Here is a 22,910-nt window from a genome sequence, read left to right on the forward strand (position 1 = left end):
AGGCCCAGTGGAAGGAGTGGCTGTGGTCCCAGCACTTCACAGCGCCCTAGGAGGTCTCGGCCTCCTGTGCGGCTCAGTCCGATGTTCACTCCCAGGGCCGCACACAAGAAAAGGACCCCCGTCAGGGACCCTCCGAGGCTGGGGGGTGAGCCACACCTTATTCTGGCTTCCCGACGCTCCGGGCAGAATCTGTTGCGTCGGCACGGTCCTCCGGGTGGGGGCCACGTTACTTGGTCTCCCCTACCTTTGCCTGATGTGTAGCCTCGCCAGGCAAGTGGCCTTCGAGAGGGGCGCATCGTGGAGAGGACCGGTTCATCGATGGGCCCGGATGCTCTTCCTGCCGATGCCATCAGGGGGGAGCCTGTTGCTGGACTTGGTGGTCGCTGGTAGGCGGCTGCCGGAGGAAGCTCCGCCCTCCATCTGCCAGGAGGAGCATGGAGGGTCCAGTCTGCGGGGATCCACAATCTGCTGGATCCGGTGAGGGACTTTTGGATCCAGAGATGTCTGCTGAGGAAGGACTTTTTGTTCCTTCATACCTCCATATAATACATCAAGACTTTCCACTTTATTGTGTAAAACATCATTTTGCTCCTCGAGCTTTGAATACTGTTCTGCTCTCCAGCAGGCAGCAGAAGCTGGAGGACACTTTCCTTCAGACTTTGAGAACTTCTTGACAATTATTGCCTGGGTCACAATGTTTTTGGCTTGTTAGGCTGGGTTCACACGACCATGTTACGTCCGTAAAGTACGGAACGTATTTCGGCCGGAAGACCCGGACCGAACACACTGCAGGGGGCCGGGCTCCTAGCATCATAGTGATGTACGATGCTAGGAGTCCCTGCCTCGCTGCAGGACAACTGTCCCGTACTGTAATCATGATTACAGTACGGGACAGTAGTTCCACGCAGAGGCAGGGACTCCTAGCGTCGTACATCAGTATGATGCTAGGTGCCCGGCTCCCTGCAGTGTGTTCGGTCCGGGTCTTCCGGCCGAAATACGTTCCGTACATTACGGACGTAACATGGTCGTGTGAACCCAGCCTAACCATGGATCTTATGACCCCTCCATTAGGCCTACAAGCACCTTAGTATCCTTGACTTTGGCAATCTTTTTCATCAAGCATTCCATGTTAACTTTTATACAACAAATGATACACATATAAAAACCATATTCCATAATATACAATATTACACTCACAAATGCACCCCACAACTACAACTCCAACCTCCTACCTGGCTCGGATCTTTGGATTAGGAGGGGGATGGGGATGGGGAGATATGTGTTATCTGATGTAAATTGTGCAGATAAATTCTTGAGCATTTTTATATTTATAATCACTGGATATTGAAATGTTGTAATGTTTTTATTACTGAAATTCAATAAAGATATGTTAAAAAAACCAAAAAGAAAACAAAAAACATTTGATGTGTGTTAGAATGTAAGGTAAGTGTGAGGTCATCAGTGATGTCATAATTCACCTTCTCTATAAAAGCTGCAGATCAGTCACATTCCGTTGAGCCGCTATAGACCAATAGTTTCTTGCTTTTTGGTACGTCGCTCTCACTTGACTTTTTCTTGAGTCCTGTGACTTCTAGAAATCTTGCTTTATCCAGAAGCTTCAGATCCACGATTCAGAGGTAAGAGGAGAACATGTAGAATGTTTCTTGTGAAGTATTGCAGCGAGTTCCATGTGCTGCCCCTGTAAGAATTTTTCTCTTTCACCCTCTTACTGGGTTAGATTCTAAGGTCAGACGCAATAAATGACATACAAGATTGAGTGTATGAAAATGTATATTGTATAAAGAGTGAAATGACTGTTAGTTATTCTGAGACTTCTATGGAGATTTGTACATAGCGACAGCCATAAACAATGAACTTTACAGAGACACTTTTTCCTTATCATCAATAATTACATGACACGTTATAGTTACCATCCATGGTCTCCCCACACTCCAGGAAGTCTCCTTTCCAGTATGTCCCTCCTCAAGTGGCCCCCAAGTGGCTCCCCTCATGTCATGCTTGGGTCTTTCATACCCCCTTGTCTTCCCCTCTTAGAGACAAATAGCCTGACCTTCCTGATAAAAAGAACTTCCCCCCTCATGTAACATGCGGATATAGAATACTGGTGCCACTTATCAACCACCTTTAGCATTTATGACATCCTGAGTTTGTCTACGGTTAAAGGGGGATTTACACTGGGCGATTACCATGCAGACGAGCGTTCATATAACGCTCGTTGCCGATAATTGGCTTTTGTAAAAAGGGCAGCAAACACTCGATCATCTGCTGGTCGTACCGTTTTAAAAAAGTTAAATATTATCGTTGTCGGCAGCACATCTCCTTGTGTAAACAGGGAGACTCGCTGCCGACATGATAATGATGTATGCAGACGAGAGATCGGAGTAACGACCACTCGTCCCCATCCATAGCTCCGTGTGACAGGAGCAAATGAGCGCCGATCAACGATGTCTCGTTGATCGGCACTTGCTGCAGCGGCCGAATATCGGCAGGTATAGAAGGCCCTTAAGGCTGGGTTAAAAAAACTAATTAGCATCTATAAGAGATACCTGTGAACGTCTGGGTCATTTGTTGTGAGAACCAGGGTAAACTATAGGTATCGTGAATACTGATAATACGAATTTCATTAAGACATGCAACTATTCCCATGATCCTCCATCTTTAATTGACCCAAATAAAATAACCTATATGATATTACATATAACCTTATATGTGGCTTTCATTTTCTGAAACCTTTAATTTCTTACACTACCAGAGGGCGCAGTGTAGAGGAGTGCTGCTTTCTCCTTCGGCTGCACTGTCGTTTCTTTGCATTGGGAGGGCACTCTTCATGCAGTCATCACATGGTTATTAGGGGCTGATAATTGAGGACAGAGAAGTCTAGGATCTATTTTCTTTTTGGCAGATGATTTAGTAACCACACGATGATTTCTCACCTCAGCAGATTTGTGGATATGAAGATCATGAATAGAAAACATCAGACATTCTGTGTGGACACAAATCAAGAGCTCAGAAATGCTTTGGACACCTGGAATTTGGTGGAAGAAGACGTCTTAGGAGCCTGCGTCCCTTATTTCATCCAGGAGAAGGCGGCTGAAGATCTCTTTACTTATACAGATGTGTTTCAGAAAGCCATTCTGTGTGACCTGTTACCATCTGAATACAACGCCGCCATGTGCCGCTTCTTCATCAGAGTCATCCAGTACAGAAGAGACGCGGCCCTGAAGCAATATATGATCAATGTGCTATGTGAGCACTTGAAGATGGAGTACATGAAGGGACAATACTATTCCTACGCCATGACTCAGAAGGTTATCGTCTGGCTGAGCATCCTCCATCTCGAAGCGGTGGTTGGGGAACTGAGATACAACATTGTTTATGAGGATTTCAATGCTGCCATTGTCGACACTTTAACAGAAGTGACATCTCTGTGTGCTACAGTCATCATGCCACACATTTTGGACATGCTGCCAGTGCTGAGCCGAGTGGTCAAAGACGCTCTGGACCAACTATTTAAGGAGACGTTGTGCTATGCTATAAGACGTTTATGCGGCAGCATCCAAGAATATATTGTGAAGGGTGGCAGCTGCAAGGTGCAACTTATGAAGGCCATAAGCAACATGAAGACCAATATTTCCACCTGGTTGCCTGATGTCCATGCTGAGCTTCAAGACTCCACCAAAGTTGCCCTGGAATTCTTTACTGTACCCGAATCATCGGAGAAACAGCCGACCGAGCCGGTCAATGACGAGTTACAGACCCTTCCTCATGCCGAGCTCCTAGAAAAGTACAGGGAGCAAGTTGTGGCGGAGAATAAGGAACTGGAAGATACAGAGAAGCAGCGTATTGAGATGAACACGCTTGTGACATCTCTGGTATATGGCAGGAAAATAACAAAAGATTTCCTCCAGTTTCTGCTCAATGCCCTGAAGAATGCGGACCCAAAGGCCAAAATGACAGCAGCTATGTTCTTCAATGAGGCTTTGAAGCATCCAAGACTTATAAAGCAGAAATACCAAGAGTGCGCAATACAACATCTGCTGAAGATCATAGAAGAGGACGATAATATCTTGTGCAGCATCTCCATGCAGGCACTGGGGAATGCCACCACCGGAGCTACAAGACTGGTGGAGAGCTACAAGAATAAGATCATTGCCCAGCTGGAGTTTAGACTATCAAAGACCAGCAACACCAAGATCATAATGGCGGCACTGAGGGCGCTGTCCTCCATTATCAGACGCCTGAAGCTTTCTGTTCTCAGTAGACGATTTATTAAAATATGCCGTGAGCATATGGACTATCCGGACATACAAGTCCAGATTGCGGCCATAAACCTGTTAAGAGATCTGACAGAGAGCTGCCGCCTTCCGCTATTTGGATATTTTACAGATAGAGTCAGGAGCTTTATACCAACATTGCTCCTGAAATTACATAGTGACAACCAGGAGATAGTAGCAGCCACTACTTCATCTCTGCAGAGCTGCCTGTCCTACATAAAAGGAGCCAACATTCTGGGATTTTTCCGGAAGGAAATCTAACCAAACCTCAATGACCTGAGATCCATCTACAGCTGTCTGGCTCATAACGACCCAAAATTGATGAAGACCCTCCTCCTCCAGACCCCAAGCTATCTGGTCAATTCAGAGGACAAGGAGGCCGTAGTCAGACATGTTGAATTTCTTAAAGATGCCATCAACCATGATGTCATGAAAGACCTGGACTTATATAGACTCAGCCTAGCTCTGGCCACACTGCACTGCGAAGGCTTCTCATGTAACATCAGAAAAGCCACTGAAAAGGTCGTCTCCATCCTGGCCACCAAGTGGTTTTACATCGGCAGTGCTAACAAATAAAATGCATGCATCAGGGATGAGCCGCTGAGGACAAAGACATCAAGCTTGTACATCACTTCCCATGTACCATCCAATGGGTGTGAACATCATTATTAGCGGTCAAGACCTGAACATCAATATTGACATCTAGAGGGCAGAGCTAGCAGTCTGACTTGTGGTCGAGCCTCAGGTCTACATCGAGGAGTGTGGACAAAACGCGGACTCACCGGCCGGTGGAGTCCAGAGATGCCAGTTATCCGTCAACATTAGATGACGGAGACCAAGGACTTAGCTGCCGAGACAGACTATACAGTCAGTGTACGGGAGCATATGGACTATCTGGACCAATCGCAGCCAAAAATCTGTTAAGAGATCTGACAGAGAACTGCCGCCTCTATTTGCATATTCGAAAGATAAATTCAGGAGCTTAAAGGAAAGGTGTCATGAATTTTTTTTTTGTTTTTATAAATTTATGTGTCTTTATTTAATAAAATATTATATTGACGTTATTTATTTTTTCACACCATGTTTTTTGTTATTAACACTTTCCTAGTGCACTGGGGGCTGCCATGTTTTATTTAGTCTGTGTATGTATCTCTTAATGACACATACACAGATGAATTACGGCAGCACAGTGCATAGTACATAATGAACGTCTCCTGTTCATTGTGCTCTCTGCTTCTGCTATCTCACTCTGTACTGCGCAGGTGCATTTCGGAGCGACCCAGAATAGAAGTTATTTTGTGGGGGAAAGCCGGCGCCATTTTGAAGAACGCCTGCACTGCAGGTAAGGTGTGTGTGTCTGTCTCTCACGGCCTTCCTCCGCGACCACACCTCGCGACCCACCTGCGACAGCCCCTCGTGACCCCCCCAGATTGCCCCTCGTGACACCCCCCCCGTGACCACCTTGCACACCTGCTGTAACTGTGTGTGTGAATGTGTCTGTAGCAGAGCTGTGTGTGTGTGTACTAGAGCTGTGTGTGTGTAGCAGAGCTGTATGTGTGTGTGTGTTTGTAGCAGAGCTGTATGTGTGCAGAAGAGCAGTGTGTGTATGTACAAGAGCTGTGTGTGTGTAGCAATGCTCCATGTATTTGTGCACCAGAGCTTTGTGTGTGTAGCAGAACTGTGTGTGTGTAGCAGAACTGTGTGTGTAGCAGAGACGTGTCTAGCAGAGCTGTGTGTGTGTAGCAGAGCTGTGTGAGTGTAGCAGAGCTGTGTGTGTAGTAGTGCTATGTGTGTGTAGCAGAGCTGTGCGTATGTGTAGCAGTGCTCTGTGTGTGTAGCAGAGCTGTGCATATGTGTAACAGAGCTGTGTCTGTGTGTGTAGCAGAGCTGTATCTGTGTGTGTAGCAGAGCTGTGTGTATGTAACACAGCGGTGTGTGTAGCAGACCTGTGTTTGTGTTTGTAGCAGAGCTGTGTGTGTGTAGAAGAGCAGTGTGTATGTAGAAGAGCTGTGTGTGTGTAGCAATGCTAGATGTATTGTGCACCAGAGCTTTGTGTGTGTAGCAGAGGTTTGTGTGTGTAGCAGGGCTGTGTGTGTGTTTAGCAGAGTTGTGTATGTAGCAGAAACGTGTGTGTGTAGCAGAGCTATGTGCATGTAGCAGAGCTTTGTGTGTGTGTGTGTGTGTGTAGCAGAGCTGTGTTTGTGTAGTAGAGTAGCTATGCTGCATGTGTGTGTGTGTACCAGAGCTGTGTGTGTAGCATAGCTGTGTGTGTGTAGCAGAGCTTTGTGTGTGTGTGTAGCTGAGCTGTGTGTGTAGCAGAGCTGTGTGTGTAGCAGAACTGTGCGTGTGTGTGTAGCAGAGCTGTCTCTGTGTGTTTAACAGAGCTGTGTGTGTAGCAGAGCTGTGTGTGTGTGTGTGTGTATAGCAATTATGCGCGTATTTGTGTACAAGAGCTGTGTGTGTGTGTGTGTAGCAGGGCTGTGTGTGTGTGTTTAGCAGAGCTGTGTGTGTAGCAGAGCTATGTGTGTGTAGCAGAGCTTTGTGCGTGTGTGTAGCAGAGCTGTGTGTGTAGCAGAGTAGCAATGCTGCGTGTGTGTGTGTGTGTGTACCAGAGCTGTGTGTGTATCAGAGCTGTGTGTGTTTAGCAGAGCTGTGAGTGTAGCAGAGCTGTGTATGTTTGTGTGTGTGTGTAGCAGAGCTGTGTGTGTGGTAGAGCTGTGTGTGTGTAGCAGAGCTGAGTGTGTAGCATAGGTGTGTGTGTGTGTGTGGCAGAGCTGTGTGTGTGTGTGTAGAAGAGCTGTGTGCGTGCAGCAGAGCTGTGTGTGTGTAGCAGCGCTGTGTGTGTGTAGCAGAGCTGTGTGTGTGTGTAGTAGAGCTGTGTGTGTAGTAGTGTTGTGTGTGTGTGTGTCTGTGTGTGTGTGTGTGTGTGTGTGTGTGTGTAACAGAGCTGTGTGTGTAGCAGTGCTGTGTGTGTAGCAGAGCTGTGTGTGCATGTGTGTGTAGCAGAGCTCTGTGTGTAGCAGAGCTGTGTGTGCAGCCGCACACACCCACACACACATACCCCCCAAACATGCAACTGCACCACACACAATCCCCACCACTGGTGCATGCAGGGTGCTATTGGGGAGGGTGTCTGTAAGGAAGGTTGTGTGATGGTTTGCGTGGGCGCTTTTTTCGTGTGTTTTTTTACGTATTTTGTGTGCGCTTGTTGGTGAATAATTAGGACTCCCATTGACTATGGGAACATTTGTACGTGCATTAATGTACGTGCATTATTTACACAACGCGGTTTTTAAAAACGCGTGTATAAAAGTGCGTTGTTTGTACTAACAGCGCGCTTTACCAATTATGTAAATAGAAAGCATAATCAAGCATTTTTTGATGCGTTTTTTGGAACATAAAATGCGCCAAAAAAAGCATCAAATACACGCCGTGTGAACCTGCCAACTGAAAAGTAATTCTCTACGGGGGCTTCCCTCTTGACTTTTATTGTTCTTAGCCATTTGGTATGTGTCCTATAGCTTCTGCCAGCTGCATTGTTAAAAGCTCCCCCAAAATGGGAGCCGGACACTGGGAGGGGGGTAAGATTCCCTCCCACATTAACAGCAGCTGTGAGTCTGGTTGCTTTCCCTTATTCACCTTGCTGTAATTCTGGGAAGTGCTCCCTCTGGTGGCCAACATAGTAAAACATGTCAAATTATTATTTCATTTTTAATACTTCCCACCATGTGGAAGAAAAAAAAACATACAGCAAAAAAAAGTAAAAAATATAATAAAAATAAGTAATTTACTTAAAAAAAAAAAAATTTTGTGACATATTCCCTTTAATACCAACTTTGCTCCTGAAATTACAAAGTGACAACCAGGAGATCGTAGCAGCCAGTACTTCATCTCTGCAGAGCTGCCTCTCCTACATAAATGGAGCCAACATTCAGGGATTTTTCTAGACGGAAATCTCTCCAAACATCAATGAGCTGAGATCCATCTACAGCTGTCTGGCTCATAACTACCCAAAATTGATGAAGACCCTGCTCCTCCAGACCCCAAGCTATCTGGTCAACTCAGAGGACAAACCCACAGGTTGTAAATCACTTGCCCATGTACCATCAAATAGGTGTGAACATAATTATTAGCGGTTAAAACCCTAACATCAATTTATTGAGATGACGGTGACCAACGACTTAGCTGGCGAGACAGACTATACAGTCAGTGTACGGGCAGCACGGGGGTGCAGTTCGGGGAATATCCCCGTCCTCAGAAGATTATAGAGTCGGTGTATAATGACAACTCCACATATAATATACAGATATAATGACAGGTCAAAAAATAAAAGTCTACTCTGCTTTATATTGAACTGAATGGAGTGTGCAGCCTGCAAGTGACTGAAGCTAATAAAAACTATAGAGCACTCATTGTTTTTTTATTCTAGACTAGATACTTGAATTTTTCTACACTGAGGTTCATATCCTAAGAGGTTTTTAAGCGGGTCACAAAAGGTACACCATAATATAATTTATCTTTATAGTGGGGAATGTAAGGCCTAATAATTCCACTGGCCATCTAAGTATGAACAACAATGAAGAATAATGATGCTGGGATCCTGTTACTGCCGGGTGATGTCTAATAGGCACTGGTGGATTAAGTAGACCATAGGCCCTGGGCTGTTACCCAAACTTTGGCCCCCCTTCCGCACCGCTGCCCTTCCACACCGTAACTATTGTTAACACTCCTTTTTTGTGCAAGCATTAACAAATGGGTGTTACGATTCCCCTAGTCACAGGGCTGTGTCCCTACATGCTGACAGACTCCAACCACCTCTGACAGTATCACACTGTGTAGGGACACATCCTCTAGACAAGGGGAATGGTAACACGCATTTGTCTATCAGTCCTGGACTGCACAAAGACTTTTTGTGAAATACAAGGATTTCCTATAATAAATAGGAGAGGTGACAAATTCTCTATACATCTGGTAACTCACAGGTGATGATTTCTCAGATTCTAGTAGTTTTTTTTTCCTCTTTTCTTTTCAATCCGGTCCAGACTTCATGACGACCTCTCCCGGCCATGACCCAGTTCTGCAGAAGTTGCCACTCAGATGTCTTTGGCTCCTCACTCTTCCGACATTCCTACACCTTTAACCCCTTCATGCCAACAATCTGTAGATGTACATCCTATTCGCATATACCCCGTGCAGATAGGACGTGAAACTGCAGACTTCTCCTTCTGCCCTCATAGCGTTAGGAACATCGCTCTGACGCCGGCAGTGTCATCGTCCGTGGCTCCCTAGCAACCTGTTCTCTGACAGGCGAACCGATTGGTTAGGCTACAGAGAATATGATCACCATTTTTAACAGTTTCCCGACCGCCCACAGTAAATTCACGTCGGCGGTTGCTGGGTTCTGTGCAGCGCCGACGTGAATTCACAGTGGGTGTTAAAAGCACGATCCGGGTGTCCCAGAGTAGTGTTGACACCCGGATCGCGCTAACGCCTGCCTCTGGTCCCGGAGACATGATCGGGACCTGATTGGTTCAGGGCCCGATCATGTGATCGCAGGGAAAGTTTGTTGTAGAAACAAACTGGAAAGTTTATTGCTACAACAAACTTTCCCAGGGACCGATTGCGGGTGCTGCGATCGGGTTGCATGGCAAAACCGGAAGCCATACAACGGCCTCCGGGTCTGCCATGCACGGTAGCCTATGAGGATCAGCCGGAGGCTGGTCCTCATAGGCTTCCTGTCAGTTTGACTCAGCTTCAGACTGACAATTTATAACACGTTACACTACCTAGGCAGTGTAATGTATTATAGCCGCTATCAGTGCTGCAGGTCTAAAAGTTAAAAAAAGTTTAAAAAAAAGTAATAAAAATGTTTTATAAAAGTGTAAAAACAAAAAATGCTTTTTGCCTATAATAAGACTTTTATTATAGGAAAACAATTAAAACGTTAAAAACGTACACAAATTTGGTATCACCGCATTTGTAACGACCCAAACTATAATATTATTTTTCCCGCACAGTGAACACCGCAAAAAACACAAAAAAAAAAACAACCCTCCCAAAATATAGAATAAAAAGTGATCAAAAAGTCGCACATACCCCAAAATAGTACCAATAAAAACTACACCCCATCCCGCAAAAAACAAGCTCTTACACAGCTTTTTTTAACTCAAAAATAAAAAAGTTATGACTCTCAGAATATGGTGACACAAAAAATATTTTTTTTTATAGAAAAGTGGTTTTTTTTGCGCAAACGCCACAAAACATAAAAAAAACTATATAGATATGGTATCGCCGTAATTGCATCGACCCGCAGAATAAAGTAAAATTACATTTATAGCGCACGGTGAACACTGTTAAAAAAAAAGGATAAAAAACATTGTCAAAATGTATATTTTTTTGTCACTTTGCTTGCCAAAAAATCAAATAAAAAGTGATGCACCCTAAAATTGTACCAATGAAAACTACAGATTGTAACGGAACAGCTCCGGTGGAGAAAAAATAAGGAAGTTCTGGCGACAATTGTGTAGAGCGTAACAAAAGGGGATAAGATTGTGCACCATTTATCAGAGCGACACCGGCCACATATCTATGAATTATTATTTATTTACCCCATTATTATACCCTTTTATTATTTGCTGATGTTCTCTGCCCAGCTTACATATGCCCCCACATTATAAACTGAAATACCAGCAAAACGCCAAACCGAACTATTACCAAGCAAAATCTGCACTCCAAAAACCAAATGCCGCTCCCTCCCTTCTCAGCACTGCCGTGGGTCCAAACAGCAGTTTATTATCACATATGGGGTATTGCCGTAATCGGGAGAAATAGCTTTACAAGTTTTGGGGTGCTTTTTATTCTATATTCCTTGTAAAAATTAAAAAAACAATTTCATTTTCACAGATGAACTCCAATAAATATAGAAAAATAACTGTGGGGTCAAGATGCTAACTATACCCATAGATAAATTTCTTGAGGGTTGTAGTTTCCAAAACCATGTCACTTTTGGGGAGTTTCCACTGTTTTGGCACCACAAGACCTCTTCAAACCTGACATTGTGCCTAAAATATATTCTAAAAAAAAAGAGGCCGCAAAATCCTCTAGGTTCTCCTTTGCTTCTGAGGCCGGTGCTTCAGTCCATTACCACACTAGGTTAAACCTAAAAACGAACCAATTGGGACATATCCCTGAAAGAAATATTGTACTCAATATAAAAAGTACAAAAAAATATCTTTATTAAATATAATGACAAAATAACACAATGATAGGAAAAAGAGGAATGATACAACAAATACGGAGACATAAACAGCAGGGTCAGATGTACAAGACCATGACCGACAGAATCAACCGTCCACTAATGACCTAAAACACGCTCAGATGATAATAAGTAACACACAAGCCCAGGGGTGTATAATGTGACATATGGCACAATATTGCTGGCAAAAAATTCCCGTGTACAGAGATAAAAACCTATACACAGACGAAACCTACACAGTATATGTAAACATATAGAAAAAGCAATGTGCATATGGCAATCTACATGTAATAATGCATAAAGGCCAGTACGATAAGTAAAGGGAGCATCTAAATAGGTATGCATCCAATGGAACGTACAATGCTGGCACAAGAAATAATGCAGATACCAATGTATATCAAAAGATGTAATAGGACGTGCAGTACTAGCACAGAAGGCAATGTATATCAGAAGGTGTAGCAGCTCAGGTAGTAAAAAAAGAAAAAACTGCCATAGCAAGACCGAATGAACACATACCCTGAGACATGTTGAGGAGCGTGAGGGGTCAGAAGAGCTGGATGGGTGAACAGACTGTTCACCCATCCAGCTCTTCTGACCCCTCACGCTCCTCAACATGTCTCAGGGTATGTGTTCATTCGGTCTTGCTATGGCAGTTTTTTCTTTTTTTACTACCTGAGCTGCTACACCTTCTGATATACATTGCCTTCTGTGCTAGTACTGCACGTCCTATTACATCTTTTGATATACATTGGTATCTGCATTATTTCTTGTGCCAGCATTGTACGTTCCATTGGATGCATACCTATTTAGATGCTCCCTTTACTTATCGTACTGGCCTTTATGCATTATTACATGTAGATTGCCATATGCACATTGCTTTTTCTATATGTTTACATATACTGTGTAGGTTTCGTCTGTGTATAGGTTTTTATCTCTGTACACGGGAATTTTTTGCCAGCAATATTGTGCCATATGTCACATTATACACCCCTGGGCTTGTGTGTTACTTATTATCATCTGAGCGTGTTTTAGGTCATTAGTGGACGGTTGATTCTGTCGGTCATGGTCTTGTACATCTGACCCTGCTGTTTATGTCTCCGTATTTGTTGTATCATTCCTCTTTTTCCTATCATTGTGTTATTTTGTCATTATATTTAATAAAGATATTTTTTTGTACTTTTTATATTGAGTACAATATTTCTTTCAGGGATATGTCCCAATTGGTTCGTTTTTAGGTTTAACTGTTATAGGGGACCCCATTACATGCCATTCAGTTGGTGTGAGGTTTTTGGTTAGGTTGTCATTACCACACTAGGGCCACATGTGGGATATTTCTAAAAACTTCAGAATCTGGGCAATAAATATTGAGTTGAGTTTCTCTGGTAAAACCTTTTGTGTTACAGAATTTTTTTTATTACAAATGAATTTCGACAAAAAAAACGCCTAAATGGATAAAACACTTTCTGAATGCTGTTTTGAATACTTTGAGGGGTGCAGTTTTTAAAATGGTTTGATTTATGGGGTCTATCTAGTACATAAGGTCCTCAAAGCCACTTCAGAACTGAACTGGTCCTTGAAAAATAGCCTTTTGACATTTTCTTGAAAATGACAGAAATTGCTGTTAAAGTTCTAAGCCTTGTAATGTCCTAGAAAAATTAAATAATGTTCAAAAAACTATGCAAATATAAAGTAGACATATGGTGGATGTTAATTAGCAACAATTTTGTGTGGTATTACTATCTGTTTTACAAGTAGATACATTTAAAATTAGAAAAATTATAATTTTTGCACATTTTCTTAAAAGTTTTAGTGTTTTTCAAAAATAAGCAAGGAATTTATTGACCAAATTTTTCCATTATCATAAAGTACAAAATGTCACGAGAAAACAGTCTCAGAATCGCTTGAATAGGCAAAAGCATTGAAAAGTTATTACCACATAAAATGACACATGTCAGATTTGAAAAAAAAATGGGGCTGGTCCCCAAGGGGCAAAATGAGCTTGGTCCAGAAAGGGTTAAATGAAAATAAATATATCATGGTGCCACACACTGCACCCCTAAATATAATAGCACCAAACACTGCACCCCTGAATAAAATAGTACCAAACACCGTGCCCCTGAATATAATACCACACACTGTAAAGTAAAGCATCACATACACACAGCCCATTGTACATAGTGCCACACACAGCCCCTCTAGATATTAACCCCCCACAGATAGCGCCACACACAGCCCCCGATAGGTAGCATCACACACACCCTCCCTATAGATATCACACATGCCTCCGCAGAGAGCATTACACACAGCCCCCTATAGATAGCGCTACGCAGCCCCACTGTAGAGCGCCACACAGCCCTCCCCCTTGGAAATAGCGCCACACAGCCCCCCCTGTAGAGAGGGCAACACACATACCCCTGTGGATAGCACCACACAGCCCTCCCCTCCTTGAATATAGTGCTACACAGCCCTCCCCCTTTGTACATAGTGTCACACAGTGCTCCCCCCTTGTATATAGTGTCACACAGCACTCCACCTTGTATATAGTATCACACAGTGCTCCTCCCTTTGTATGCAGGGCCACACAGTGCTACCCCCTTGCATATAGGGCCACAAAGCACACTCCCCCCCTTTTATATAGGGCCACACAGCGCTTTCCCCCTTGTATATAGGGCCACATAGTGCTTCCCCCTTGTATATAGGACCACATAACGCTCCCCCTTGTATATAGGGCCACATAGCGCTTCCCCACTTGTATATAGGGACACACAGCACTTCCCCCTTGTATATAGGGCCACACAGCGCTTCCCCTCGTATATAGGGCCACATAGCGCTCCTCCCTTGTATATAGGGCAACATAGCGCTCCCCCTTGTAAATAGTGCACACAGCACTCCCCCCTGTCACGTTGGGTGCGTGGACCCACTGGCCCATACCGCCTTGATGGTATGGAAGCTGGCCAACAGGACACAGGTCACAGTCTATAGTTCGTATATTGTACCTGTGCTAGCTCAGACAGTAGCAAGACTAGGCAGCAGGCAGGTGCCAGGCGTGGTCTAGAAGGACAGGTGTGGTATACAGCACAGTACGACTTCAGGTCAACACAGTACTTAACCAGGATAGCACGCTATACATGTTACAGGTAGCAGGAATGGGAAACACTGGGAACTGGAAAACGCCTAGGAGACCATTTGCTTAGACAGACTAGGTGTAACGGCTATGGCCGCGGACCGGCGTAAAGACTTACCCTCTGACGGCCCCCGGCCATGGACCTCTGTGTTCTCGGCGGCATCTCCCTCCAGGGAGACGCCGGCAGTCACTTCCGGGTTCTGAGACTGTTTCCCGCAGGGCGCGCGCGCCCGCGCGTGCATGGTCTTTAAGGGCTAGTACGCGTCCAGTTGTTAATAATCAGTAATTAGCCCAGAATGCTGGCCTGAGCATTGTTGTATACTTAAAGTTTGTCTTGAAAATGCTCTCCAAGTGCTTTCCAGTTCCCAGTGTTACCCATTCCTGCTGCCTGTACCCTGTATTCCGTGCTACCGTGCCTCTGTGCTATCTACAGTGACTGTCAAGTCTTGTCTTCCGCTGCATCTACTGTGCCATCTACAGTGAAAGTCAAGTCGTCTCTTCCGCTGCATCTACTGTGCCATCTACAGTGAAAGTCAAGTTGTGTCTCCGCTACGGGACCTGGCTGGGAGAAGCTGAAGTGAGCGCTGGCGTCTCCTGAGGAGGAGATGGCGACCAGTGCTCACAGCTCCATGGCTGTGGGCAGGGACGTAGCTAGGGGGGGGGGGGCAGGCGGGGCATGTGCCCCAGGCGCAACTTAGAGGGGGGCGCCAGCGCAACTTCCTCCTGCACTATAATTGTACCTGTGTCTATAGGACACAGGTACAATTAGAAGCAATGAATAGCCGGGTACATTCCGTTCCCGGCTATTCAGCTCTTTTGTACCAGGGAAGCGTTATCACGCTTCCGTCGATGAAAGGCGCTGAGTGACAGGGAAAGTCATCTTGCCCAGCCAATCAGCGCCTTTCATAGACGCTTCGTTCAACCCCCAGGAGACCTGAGTAGAAGAGAGCAGGTCTCCATGGCTGCCGGACGGCGTGGGAGCGGGATTAAGGTGATTTAAATTGTTTATTTTATTGTAATAAAAAGTTTGTGGCATTATCTACAAGGGGGGGCTTTATCTACGGGGGGAGCTTTATCTATGGGGGGGGGCTTTATCTACGGGGGGCTTTATCTACATGGGGGGCTTTATCTACAAGGGGGGTTTTATCTACAGGGAGGGCTTTATCTACAGGGGGGCTTTATCTACAGGGGGGGCTTTAATCTATGGTGGAGCTATATCTACAGGGTGGGCTATATCTACAGGGTGGGCTATATCTACAGGGGGGCTATATACAGGGGTGGGCTATCTGTGGAGCACTATATACAGGGGTGGGCTATATCTACAGGAGGGGCTATATACAGGGGTGGGCTATCTATGGAGCACCATATACCGGGGTGGGCTATATCTACAGGGGGCTATATACAGGGGTGGGCTATCTATGGAGCACTATATAAAGGGGTGGGCTATATCTACAGGGGGACTATATACAGGGGTGGGCTATCTGTGGAGCACTATATACAGGGGTGGACTATATGTGGAGCACTTTATACTGGGGTGGACTCTATGTGGAGCACTATATAGAGGGGTGGGCTATATCTACAGGGTGGGCTATATCTACGGGGGTGGGGTATATCTACAGGGGTGGGCTATATCTACAGGGGGCTACATACACGCGTGGGCTATCTGTGGAGCACTACACGGGGCTCTATGGGGGGCACTATATACAGGGGGCTCCATGGCCGGCACTATCTACAGGGGGCAAGGTGTGTGTGTGGAACATAGTGTATGGTGCTATTATAATTAGAGGTGCAGTGTATGGCACTATTATATTTAGGGGCGTAGTGTGTGGTATAATGAGAACTTTATCTTTATTTATAGGCGTTGAAATGTTTGAAGAGTGAGAAGCTGAAGACATCTTAGCGGCAAACTGCAGAAATGGACTTTGACCGGGAGAAGTCATCGTCTGGACCGGATGGAGAAAAAGAACTAGAATCTGAGACGTCACTGGTGAGTCACTTAATGTAAATGTTTATTCTGCCTCTAATCAGCACTGTAGTCACTGAGTGATCTGCAGCGAGATGATGGGTGGTGTGATTATGATATGATTTATTTTTTGTGAAACAGCATCTCCCATCATATCCTTATCATTGTTCGGGCCATGCTGGGAGCTGTAGTTTTACGCCGTACATACCTATACGGCAGGGGTTACACTAAATTGAGCTGTATTTGTGCTGGTGCTGTATATATGTAATGAGCTTCGTTCTGGTGCTGTATATATGTACTGAGCTTGGTTTTGGTGTTGTGTATAGAACTATATTGCTTGTAAAATGTACAAATGTTTTTATGCTCGAGTTACATAAAAAGAAATGTGGAAAAGAAATGACACGTCATTGATTGGTAGAGAAAACAAACACGGCGAGGGGGAAGGCAATGTCGGGAAAGAGGTTGGGGGGGGGGGCGCCAAACTGAATCTTTGCCCCAGGTGCTGGAGAACCTAGCTACGCCTCTGGCTGCGGGCATCAGGAGGTAAGTGAGCCTGACGGCCCGCGGCCATGGGCATGACAATATCCCCCCTCTTACGCCCTCTTGGGGCCAGAACGAGAGAGAAACTTCTTCAGGAGGGTAGGGGCATTAAGGTTCTCTTCTGGCTCCCAGGACCTCTCTTCGGGACCAAACCCCTTCCAATCCACCAAATAAAAGGTTCTTCCACCCACTCTCTTGGTGTCCATGATCTCCTTAACCTCAAAAGTCTCTCGATGAAAATCTGGGAGCCACTGCAGGAGTGGAAGTCTTGGAGTAGCGGTTCAAGATCACCGGCTTCAGCAGGGAGACATGGAAGGAGTTGGGGATCTTGAGGGTAGGAGGCAGCCGAAGCTTGTAGGAAACCTCGAAGGGTCCAAGGAACCTGGGAGCAAACTTGTACGATGGCACCCTCAGCTGAATATTCCTAGAGGACAGCCAGACCTTAGTGCCTGGAGAGAACTGGGGAGGCTCTCGTCTTCTTGTGTCTGCCTTTCTCTTCAAGCGGTCGACCGCGAGCAGAATAGAAGATCGAGTCTGCTACCAAATCTGTAGAAAGTCCCTGAATGCAGAGTTATCTGCAGGCACCTGGGATGTAGTGGAAACAGGAAGAGGTATTCGAGGGTGCTGACCATAGACAATGAAGAATGGACACTTAGCGGTGGACTCACTAGTGTGGTTGTTGTAGTAGAACTCAGCCCAAGGAAGCAGCTGCACCCAGTCATCATGCTGCCTGGAGATAAAGCGTCGTAGATAGTTCTCCATAATCTGATTTCTCTTGACTTGACTTTTGGACTGGGGATGGTAGGCAGAGGAACAGTTCAACTTCACACTGAGGAGTATGCAGAGGGCTCTCCAGAACTTCGAGGTGAACTGAATCCCCCGATATGACACAATATGCAGAGGCAAGCTGTGCAGACGGAAGATGTGTTGGATGAAGAGATTGGCCAGCCGGGAAGCGGACGGTAGGCCGGTCAGTGTAACTAAATGAGCCATCCTGGAGAATCGGTCCACCACCACCCAGACCGTACTGCAACCAGCAGAGAGAGGCAGGTTCGTGACAAAGTCCATAGCAATATGTTGCCAGGGGGCATCGGGCACAGGCAGCGGCTAGAGCAGACCCGCCAGTTTGGAGTGGGCAACTTTATTTGCTGAGCACACCGTGCAGGAGGAGACAAAGTTCGTGATGTCTTTGGGCAGCATGGGCCACCAGAACTGACGAGCATTCAGGTCTCGGGTCTTACGGACACCCGCGTGACCTGCCAATTTGGAGCTAGGATTCTTCTTCTGTCAGCCAGACGCACAATAGGACTCCCCGGGGGAATGTCTCTAACTGGCAGAGTGTTGACAGGGATGATGCAGGACGGGTTAATGATACTCTGTGGAGACTCCAAAGTGTCCTCTCTCTCGAATGACCTGGACAAGGCATCGGCCCTCACATTCTTGTCGTTCGGATGGTAGTGGAGCTCAAACTGTAACCAGGCAAAGAACAGCGACCACCTGGCCTGACGGGGATTCAGTTGTTGGGCTGTCTGGAGATAAGTGAGGTACTTGTGGTCCATAAATATCAAGACGGGATGAATTGCACCCTCCACTCCTCCAGAGCCAATTTGATGGCCAGTAACTCCCGATCCCCAATCGAGTAGTTGTGTTCTGCGGAAGAGAAGAGCTTAGAGTTGTAGCCACATACCATTGACTTGCCCTTGGAACCTCTCTGGAACAGGAGTGCACCAGCACCGACAGAGGAGGCGTCCACATCCAACGAGAACTGTCGAGAAACATCTGGATGATGGAGGATAGAGGCTGAAGTGAATGCACTCTTCAGACTATTAAATGCGGCCTCTGCTTCTGGAGTTCACACCTTGGCGTTCATGCCTTTCTTGGTGAGGTTAGAGATAGGAGATGTCAGTGAGAAGTTTGGAATGAACTGTCTGTAGAAATTGGCGAATCCCAGGAAGAGCTGTATGACCCTCAAGCCTTGAGGGCGTGGCCATTGCAGGATGGACTTTACCTTTTCACGATCCATCTTGAGGCCTTGATTTGAGATGATGTAGCCCTGGAAGGGTAGAGCATCTTTCTCAAATAGGCAGTTCTCCAACTTGGCGTACAGGCGATTCTCCCTTAACCGCAGCAAAACTTAACGGACATGTCTCCAATGAGTCATTTGATTCCCAGACAGTCTCCCACACTGGTACTAGCAGTAAGCCGTGTGACTTCTGCGATCTGATGAGAGCAGGCACATTCTGCTTAGATCGGCTATTGACGGCTTTAGCCAGGACAAAGAACGAGAGGAGCTCGGAGTGGTGGGCTCCCACTTGAAGCCTCAGTGGCTTGGTCACAGCTATAACTGGGTCTGGCAGAGGTAGTCCATTCACAGATGCAACAATCAACGGCCTCTCCAGAGGGGTAGTGGGAAATTGAAGAAGATCCACCAGGTCTCTACGAATGAAATTAGCAGCCGATCCAGAGTCCAGATACGCAGAGAGCTGATGCGTTTTCTCGCCGGACACTATGGTCACGGGAATGGATAATTTAGACGAAAGTCCTTCTTTACCCAAGGTTGTCTCTCCCACAAACCCTAGGCTCTGGGGCTTTTGGGGACACAGGTGCACAAGATGGCCTCCGAGGCCGCAATGTAGACAGAGTCCTGAGGTGCGTCTGCGTTGTCTCTCCTGGGTAAACTGGTCCGTCCTCACAGACTCCTTAGGAGGATCAGCATATGAGGACAGCAGGGGTTGCTGCAAGGTAGGAATTGGGCTAGGGAGTCCTCCATCCCGACGAGCCTCTTGGAGCCGTTCTCGGATCCTTATATCAATCCTGGCGGCCAGAAGGATGAGGTCATCCAGGGTAGACGGTAGATCCCGGGCGGCAAGCTTGTCCTTAATCTTAGGAGACAGTCCCTGCCAGAATGTCGCCACCAGGGCCTAATTGTTCCACAACAGTTCTCCCGCTAGGGTGCGGAAGTGGTTGGCATACTCGCCCACAGAGGTGTCTCCCTAGCGTAGGTTCAGCAAGGAAGCGGCTGCAGACGAGACTCATCCAGGCTCCACAAACAACATGTGAAATGTCCGTAGGAACCCCTGGAAGTCACGGGTCTCTGGTCCTTGTCTCTCCCAGATAGGGTCCGCCCATGTAAGGGCCCTGCCAGTGAGGAGGGAGACGATGAAAGCGACCCTTGCGTCATCAGATGAAAATGACCTTGCGTACAGGCTAAAGTGTATCTGGCACTGATTCAAAAATCCAAGGCAGGTCCTTGCATCTCCATCATAGCGGTCAGGAAGTGGCAAAGAAAATCGGGGATCAGCACTGCCAGGATGTGTAGTCGGAGGATCAGTACTGCCAGGAGGTGTAGTAGGAGGATCGGCAGCTTCCACCTCCAGCCGTTGTGCAATAATGTTCAAGGTCTGAAGGAGTTGGGCCTGTTGAGACCGGAGGTCTAGCATATCCGTCCGCATCTCTTGTGACATCATCATGGTCTTGGATTGACCAGCGGGGTCCATGGCCTGAGCCTACGGTCACAATGGGTACATGGACCCACTGGGCCATACCGCCTTGACGGTATGGCAGCTGGTCAATAGGACACAGGTCACAGTTTATAGTTTGTATAGTGTACCTGTGGTAGCCCAGACAGTAGCAAGACAGGCTCGGCTGGGACTAGGCAGCAGGCAGGCGTCTGGCGTGGTGTAGCTGGTCAGGCGTGGTACACAGCAAAGCACGACTTCAGCTCAACATGGTACTTGACCAGGATAGCACGGGATACAGGTAACAGGTAGCAGGAACGGGAAACACTGGAAACTGGAAAACACCTAGGAGACCATTTGCTTAGACAGACTAGGGTAACGACAACAAGGCTCAGGCAAGGCAGGAAGGGGCTGGGCCCCTCTTATTGTCCATGGCTAATTTTGTACTAATTTCAGGTGCGCTGGCTCTTTAAGAGTGGGCACGAGCGTGCGCGCGCACCCTACGGGACCCGGCCGGGAGAAGTGGAAGTGAGCGCTGTCGTCTCCTGAGGAGATGGGGACTAGCGCTCACAGTTCCATGGCTGCGGGTGTCAGGAGGTAAGTGAGCCTGACGGCGGGCAGCCATGGCATGACACCCCCTTTGTATATAAGGCCACACAGCGCTCCCACCTTGTATATAGTGCAACACAGCACTTCCCCCCTTGTATATAGGGCTTCACAGCACCCCCCCCCCCCCGTGTATATAGTGTCACGGAGCACTCCCCCTCTTATATATAGGGCCAGACAGCACTACCCCCTTTAAAAAATATATATATATTACTTACCGTACTCCGCGAAGGCTGGACGCATGCACAGACCGTGTATTTCAGCGCCTTATAGACTGCAAGCCTAACGTGGCCTGCAGCCTACAATATTCATTTGTATCTGAGTCCTGAGGACTCAGATACAAGTGAAAGGGCTGCCGCTAGTCCCCTCCGGTGCTAGCGACGTCACCGGGCATGCGGGGGCCCGTGCGGTCATGTGCGGTTCGGGTGGCCATGGGCCCCCTGGGATCCCTGGACCCCGGCCGGCCGCCCGAATCACCCTAATGATGATCCGCCATTGCTAATAGGCCAGAATTAATGGTGTAACTGACTATAATACAACTGAAATTACTTGATAATGATTCTGATTCTGAACAGAAGTGAGATGTCAATGCTTGAATGAAAATGATTGAAAATAGACAATTTATTTCCTTTCTAATGTTATTGATATGGACCAGGAGTGAGATCAGTCAGCATCTCCCTGCTCAGACATAATGATTTAACAGGCATGGTTTCACATCCATATTGCAGGGACAAAATGATGGAATATTTCTTACTAATTCAGTACAATGTACGAAAGTTCACACGTTATATTTGTAAGGTATATCTTACTATTATAGACTTAGCTATTTTTGCTACATAATATATTAACATGAAATAGTACTTCATGCTGCATCTTAGAGCCTGTTCACATCAGCATTGGCTTTCCGTTGGGGGGTTCCGTCTGAGGTTTCCGTCGGGTGAACACCTCAATGGAAAGGCAAATGGAAACCTTAGCTTCCATTTGCATCATCATTGATATCAATGGTGACGGAAATATTGCTAATGGATTCCGTTTGTCACCTTTCCTTCAGGTTTCCGTTTTTTTGACTGAATCAATAGCGCAGTCGACTGATTCCGTGCAAAAAAGCACTCCAAACGAGCACTGCATGTTTTTTTTCTGCCTCCTATTAATTTCAATTGGAGGTCAAAGGTGGAAACCACTTGAAGACCATCAGCCCCCACTCACAGTAAAATGACAATCAGCCCCCCCATTCACAGTAAAATGACCATCAGCCCCCCACTCACAGTAAAATGACCATCAGCCCTCCACTCACAGATGCCCCCTGTAGGTAGTGCCACTCAGCCCCCTTGTAGGTAGTGCCACAAAGGGCCTTGTAGGTAGTGCCAGTAAGCCCCATGTAGGTAGTGTCACACACCCCTTTGTAGGTAGTGCCAAACAGCCCCCTTGTAGGTAGTGCCACACAGCCCCTTTGTAGGTAGTGCCACAAAGGGCCTTGTAGGTAGTGCCAGTAAGCCCCATGTAGGTAGTGCCACAAAGCCCCCTTGTCGGTAGTGCCACACACCCTTTGTAGGTAGTGCCACACACCCCCTTGTAGGTAGTGCCACACAGCCCCCTTGTAAATAACACCCCCCAGCTCTGCAGATGGCACCCCATCTCACCTTCCTATACATTCCACTGTAGCTCCCTG

General features: G+C 46.6%; 1 protein-coding gene and 2 long non-coding RNA genes across 3 annotated transcripts in view; 2 read left to right on the forward strand and 1 right to left on the reverse strand.

The window, feature by feature from the left end:
* The window catches only part of LOC142741568 (uncharacterized), a 459,428-nt gene that overhangs the window by 134,952 nt on the left and 301,566 nt on the right, over positions 1-22,910 (forward strand). The window lies entirely within an intron of this gene.
* Positions 1-22,910, reverse strand: part of LOC142741566 (uncharacterized) — an 89,363-nt gene that overhangs the window by 5,405 nt on the left and 61,048 nt on the right. The gene's annotated exons all lie outside the window — the stretch shown is intronic.
* Positions 1,531-5,291, forward strand: LOC142741563 (uncharacterized). The gene is made up of 2 exons (XM_075850929.1): positions 1,531-1,637; positions 2,963-5,291. The coding sequence occupies exon 2, from the start codon at positions 2,973-2,975 to the stop codon at positions 4,554-4,556; it is 1,584 nt and encodes a 527-aa protein (XP_075707044.1). The 5' UTR covers positions 1,531-1,637; positions 2,963-2,972; the 3' UTR covers positions 4,557-5,291.

The sequence above is a fragment of the Rhinoderma darwinii genome, chromosome 2 (genome assembly GCF_050947455.1).
Source record: "Rhinoderma darwinii isolate aRhiDar2 chromosome 2, aRhiDar2.hap1, whole genome shotgun sequence".
Taxonomy (NCBI): domain Eukaryota; kingdom Metazoa; phylum Chordata; class Amphibia; order Anura; family Rhinodermatidae; genus Rhinoderma; species Rhinoderma darwinii.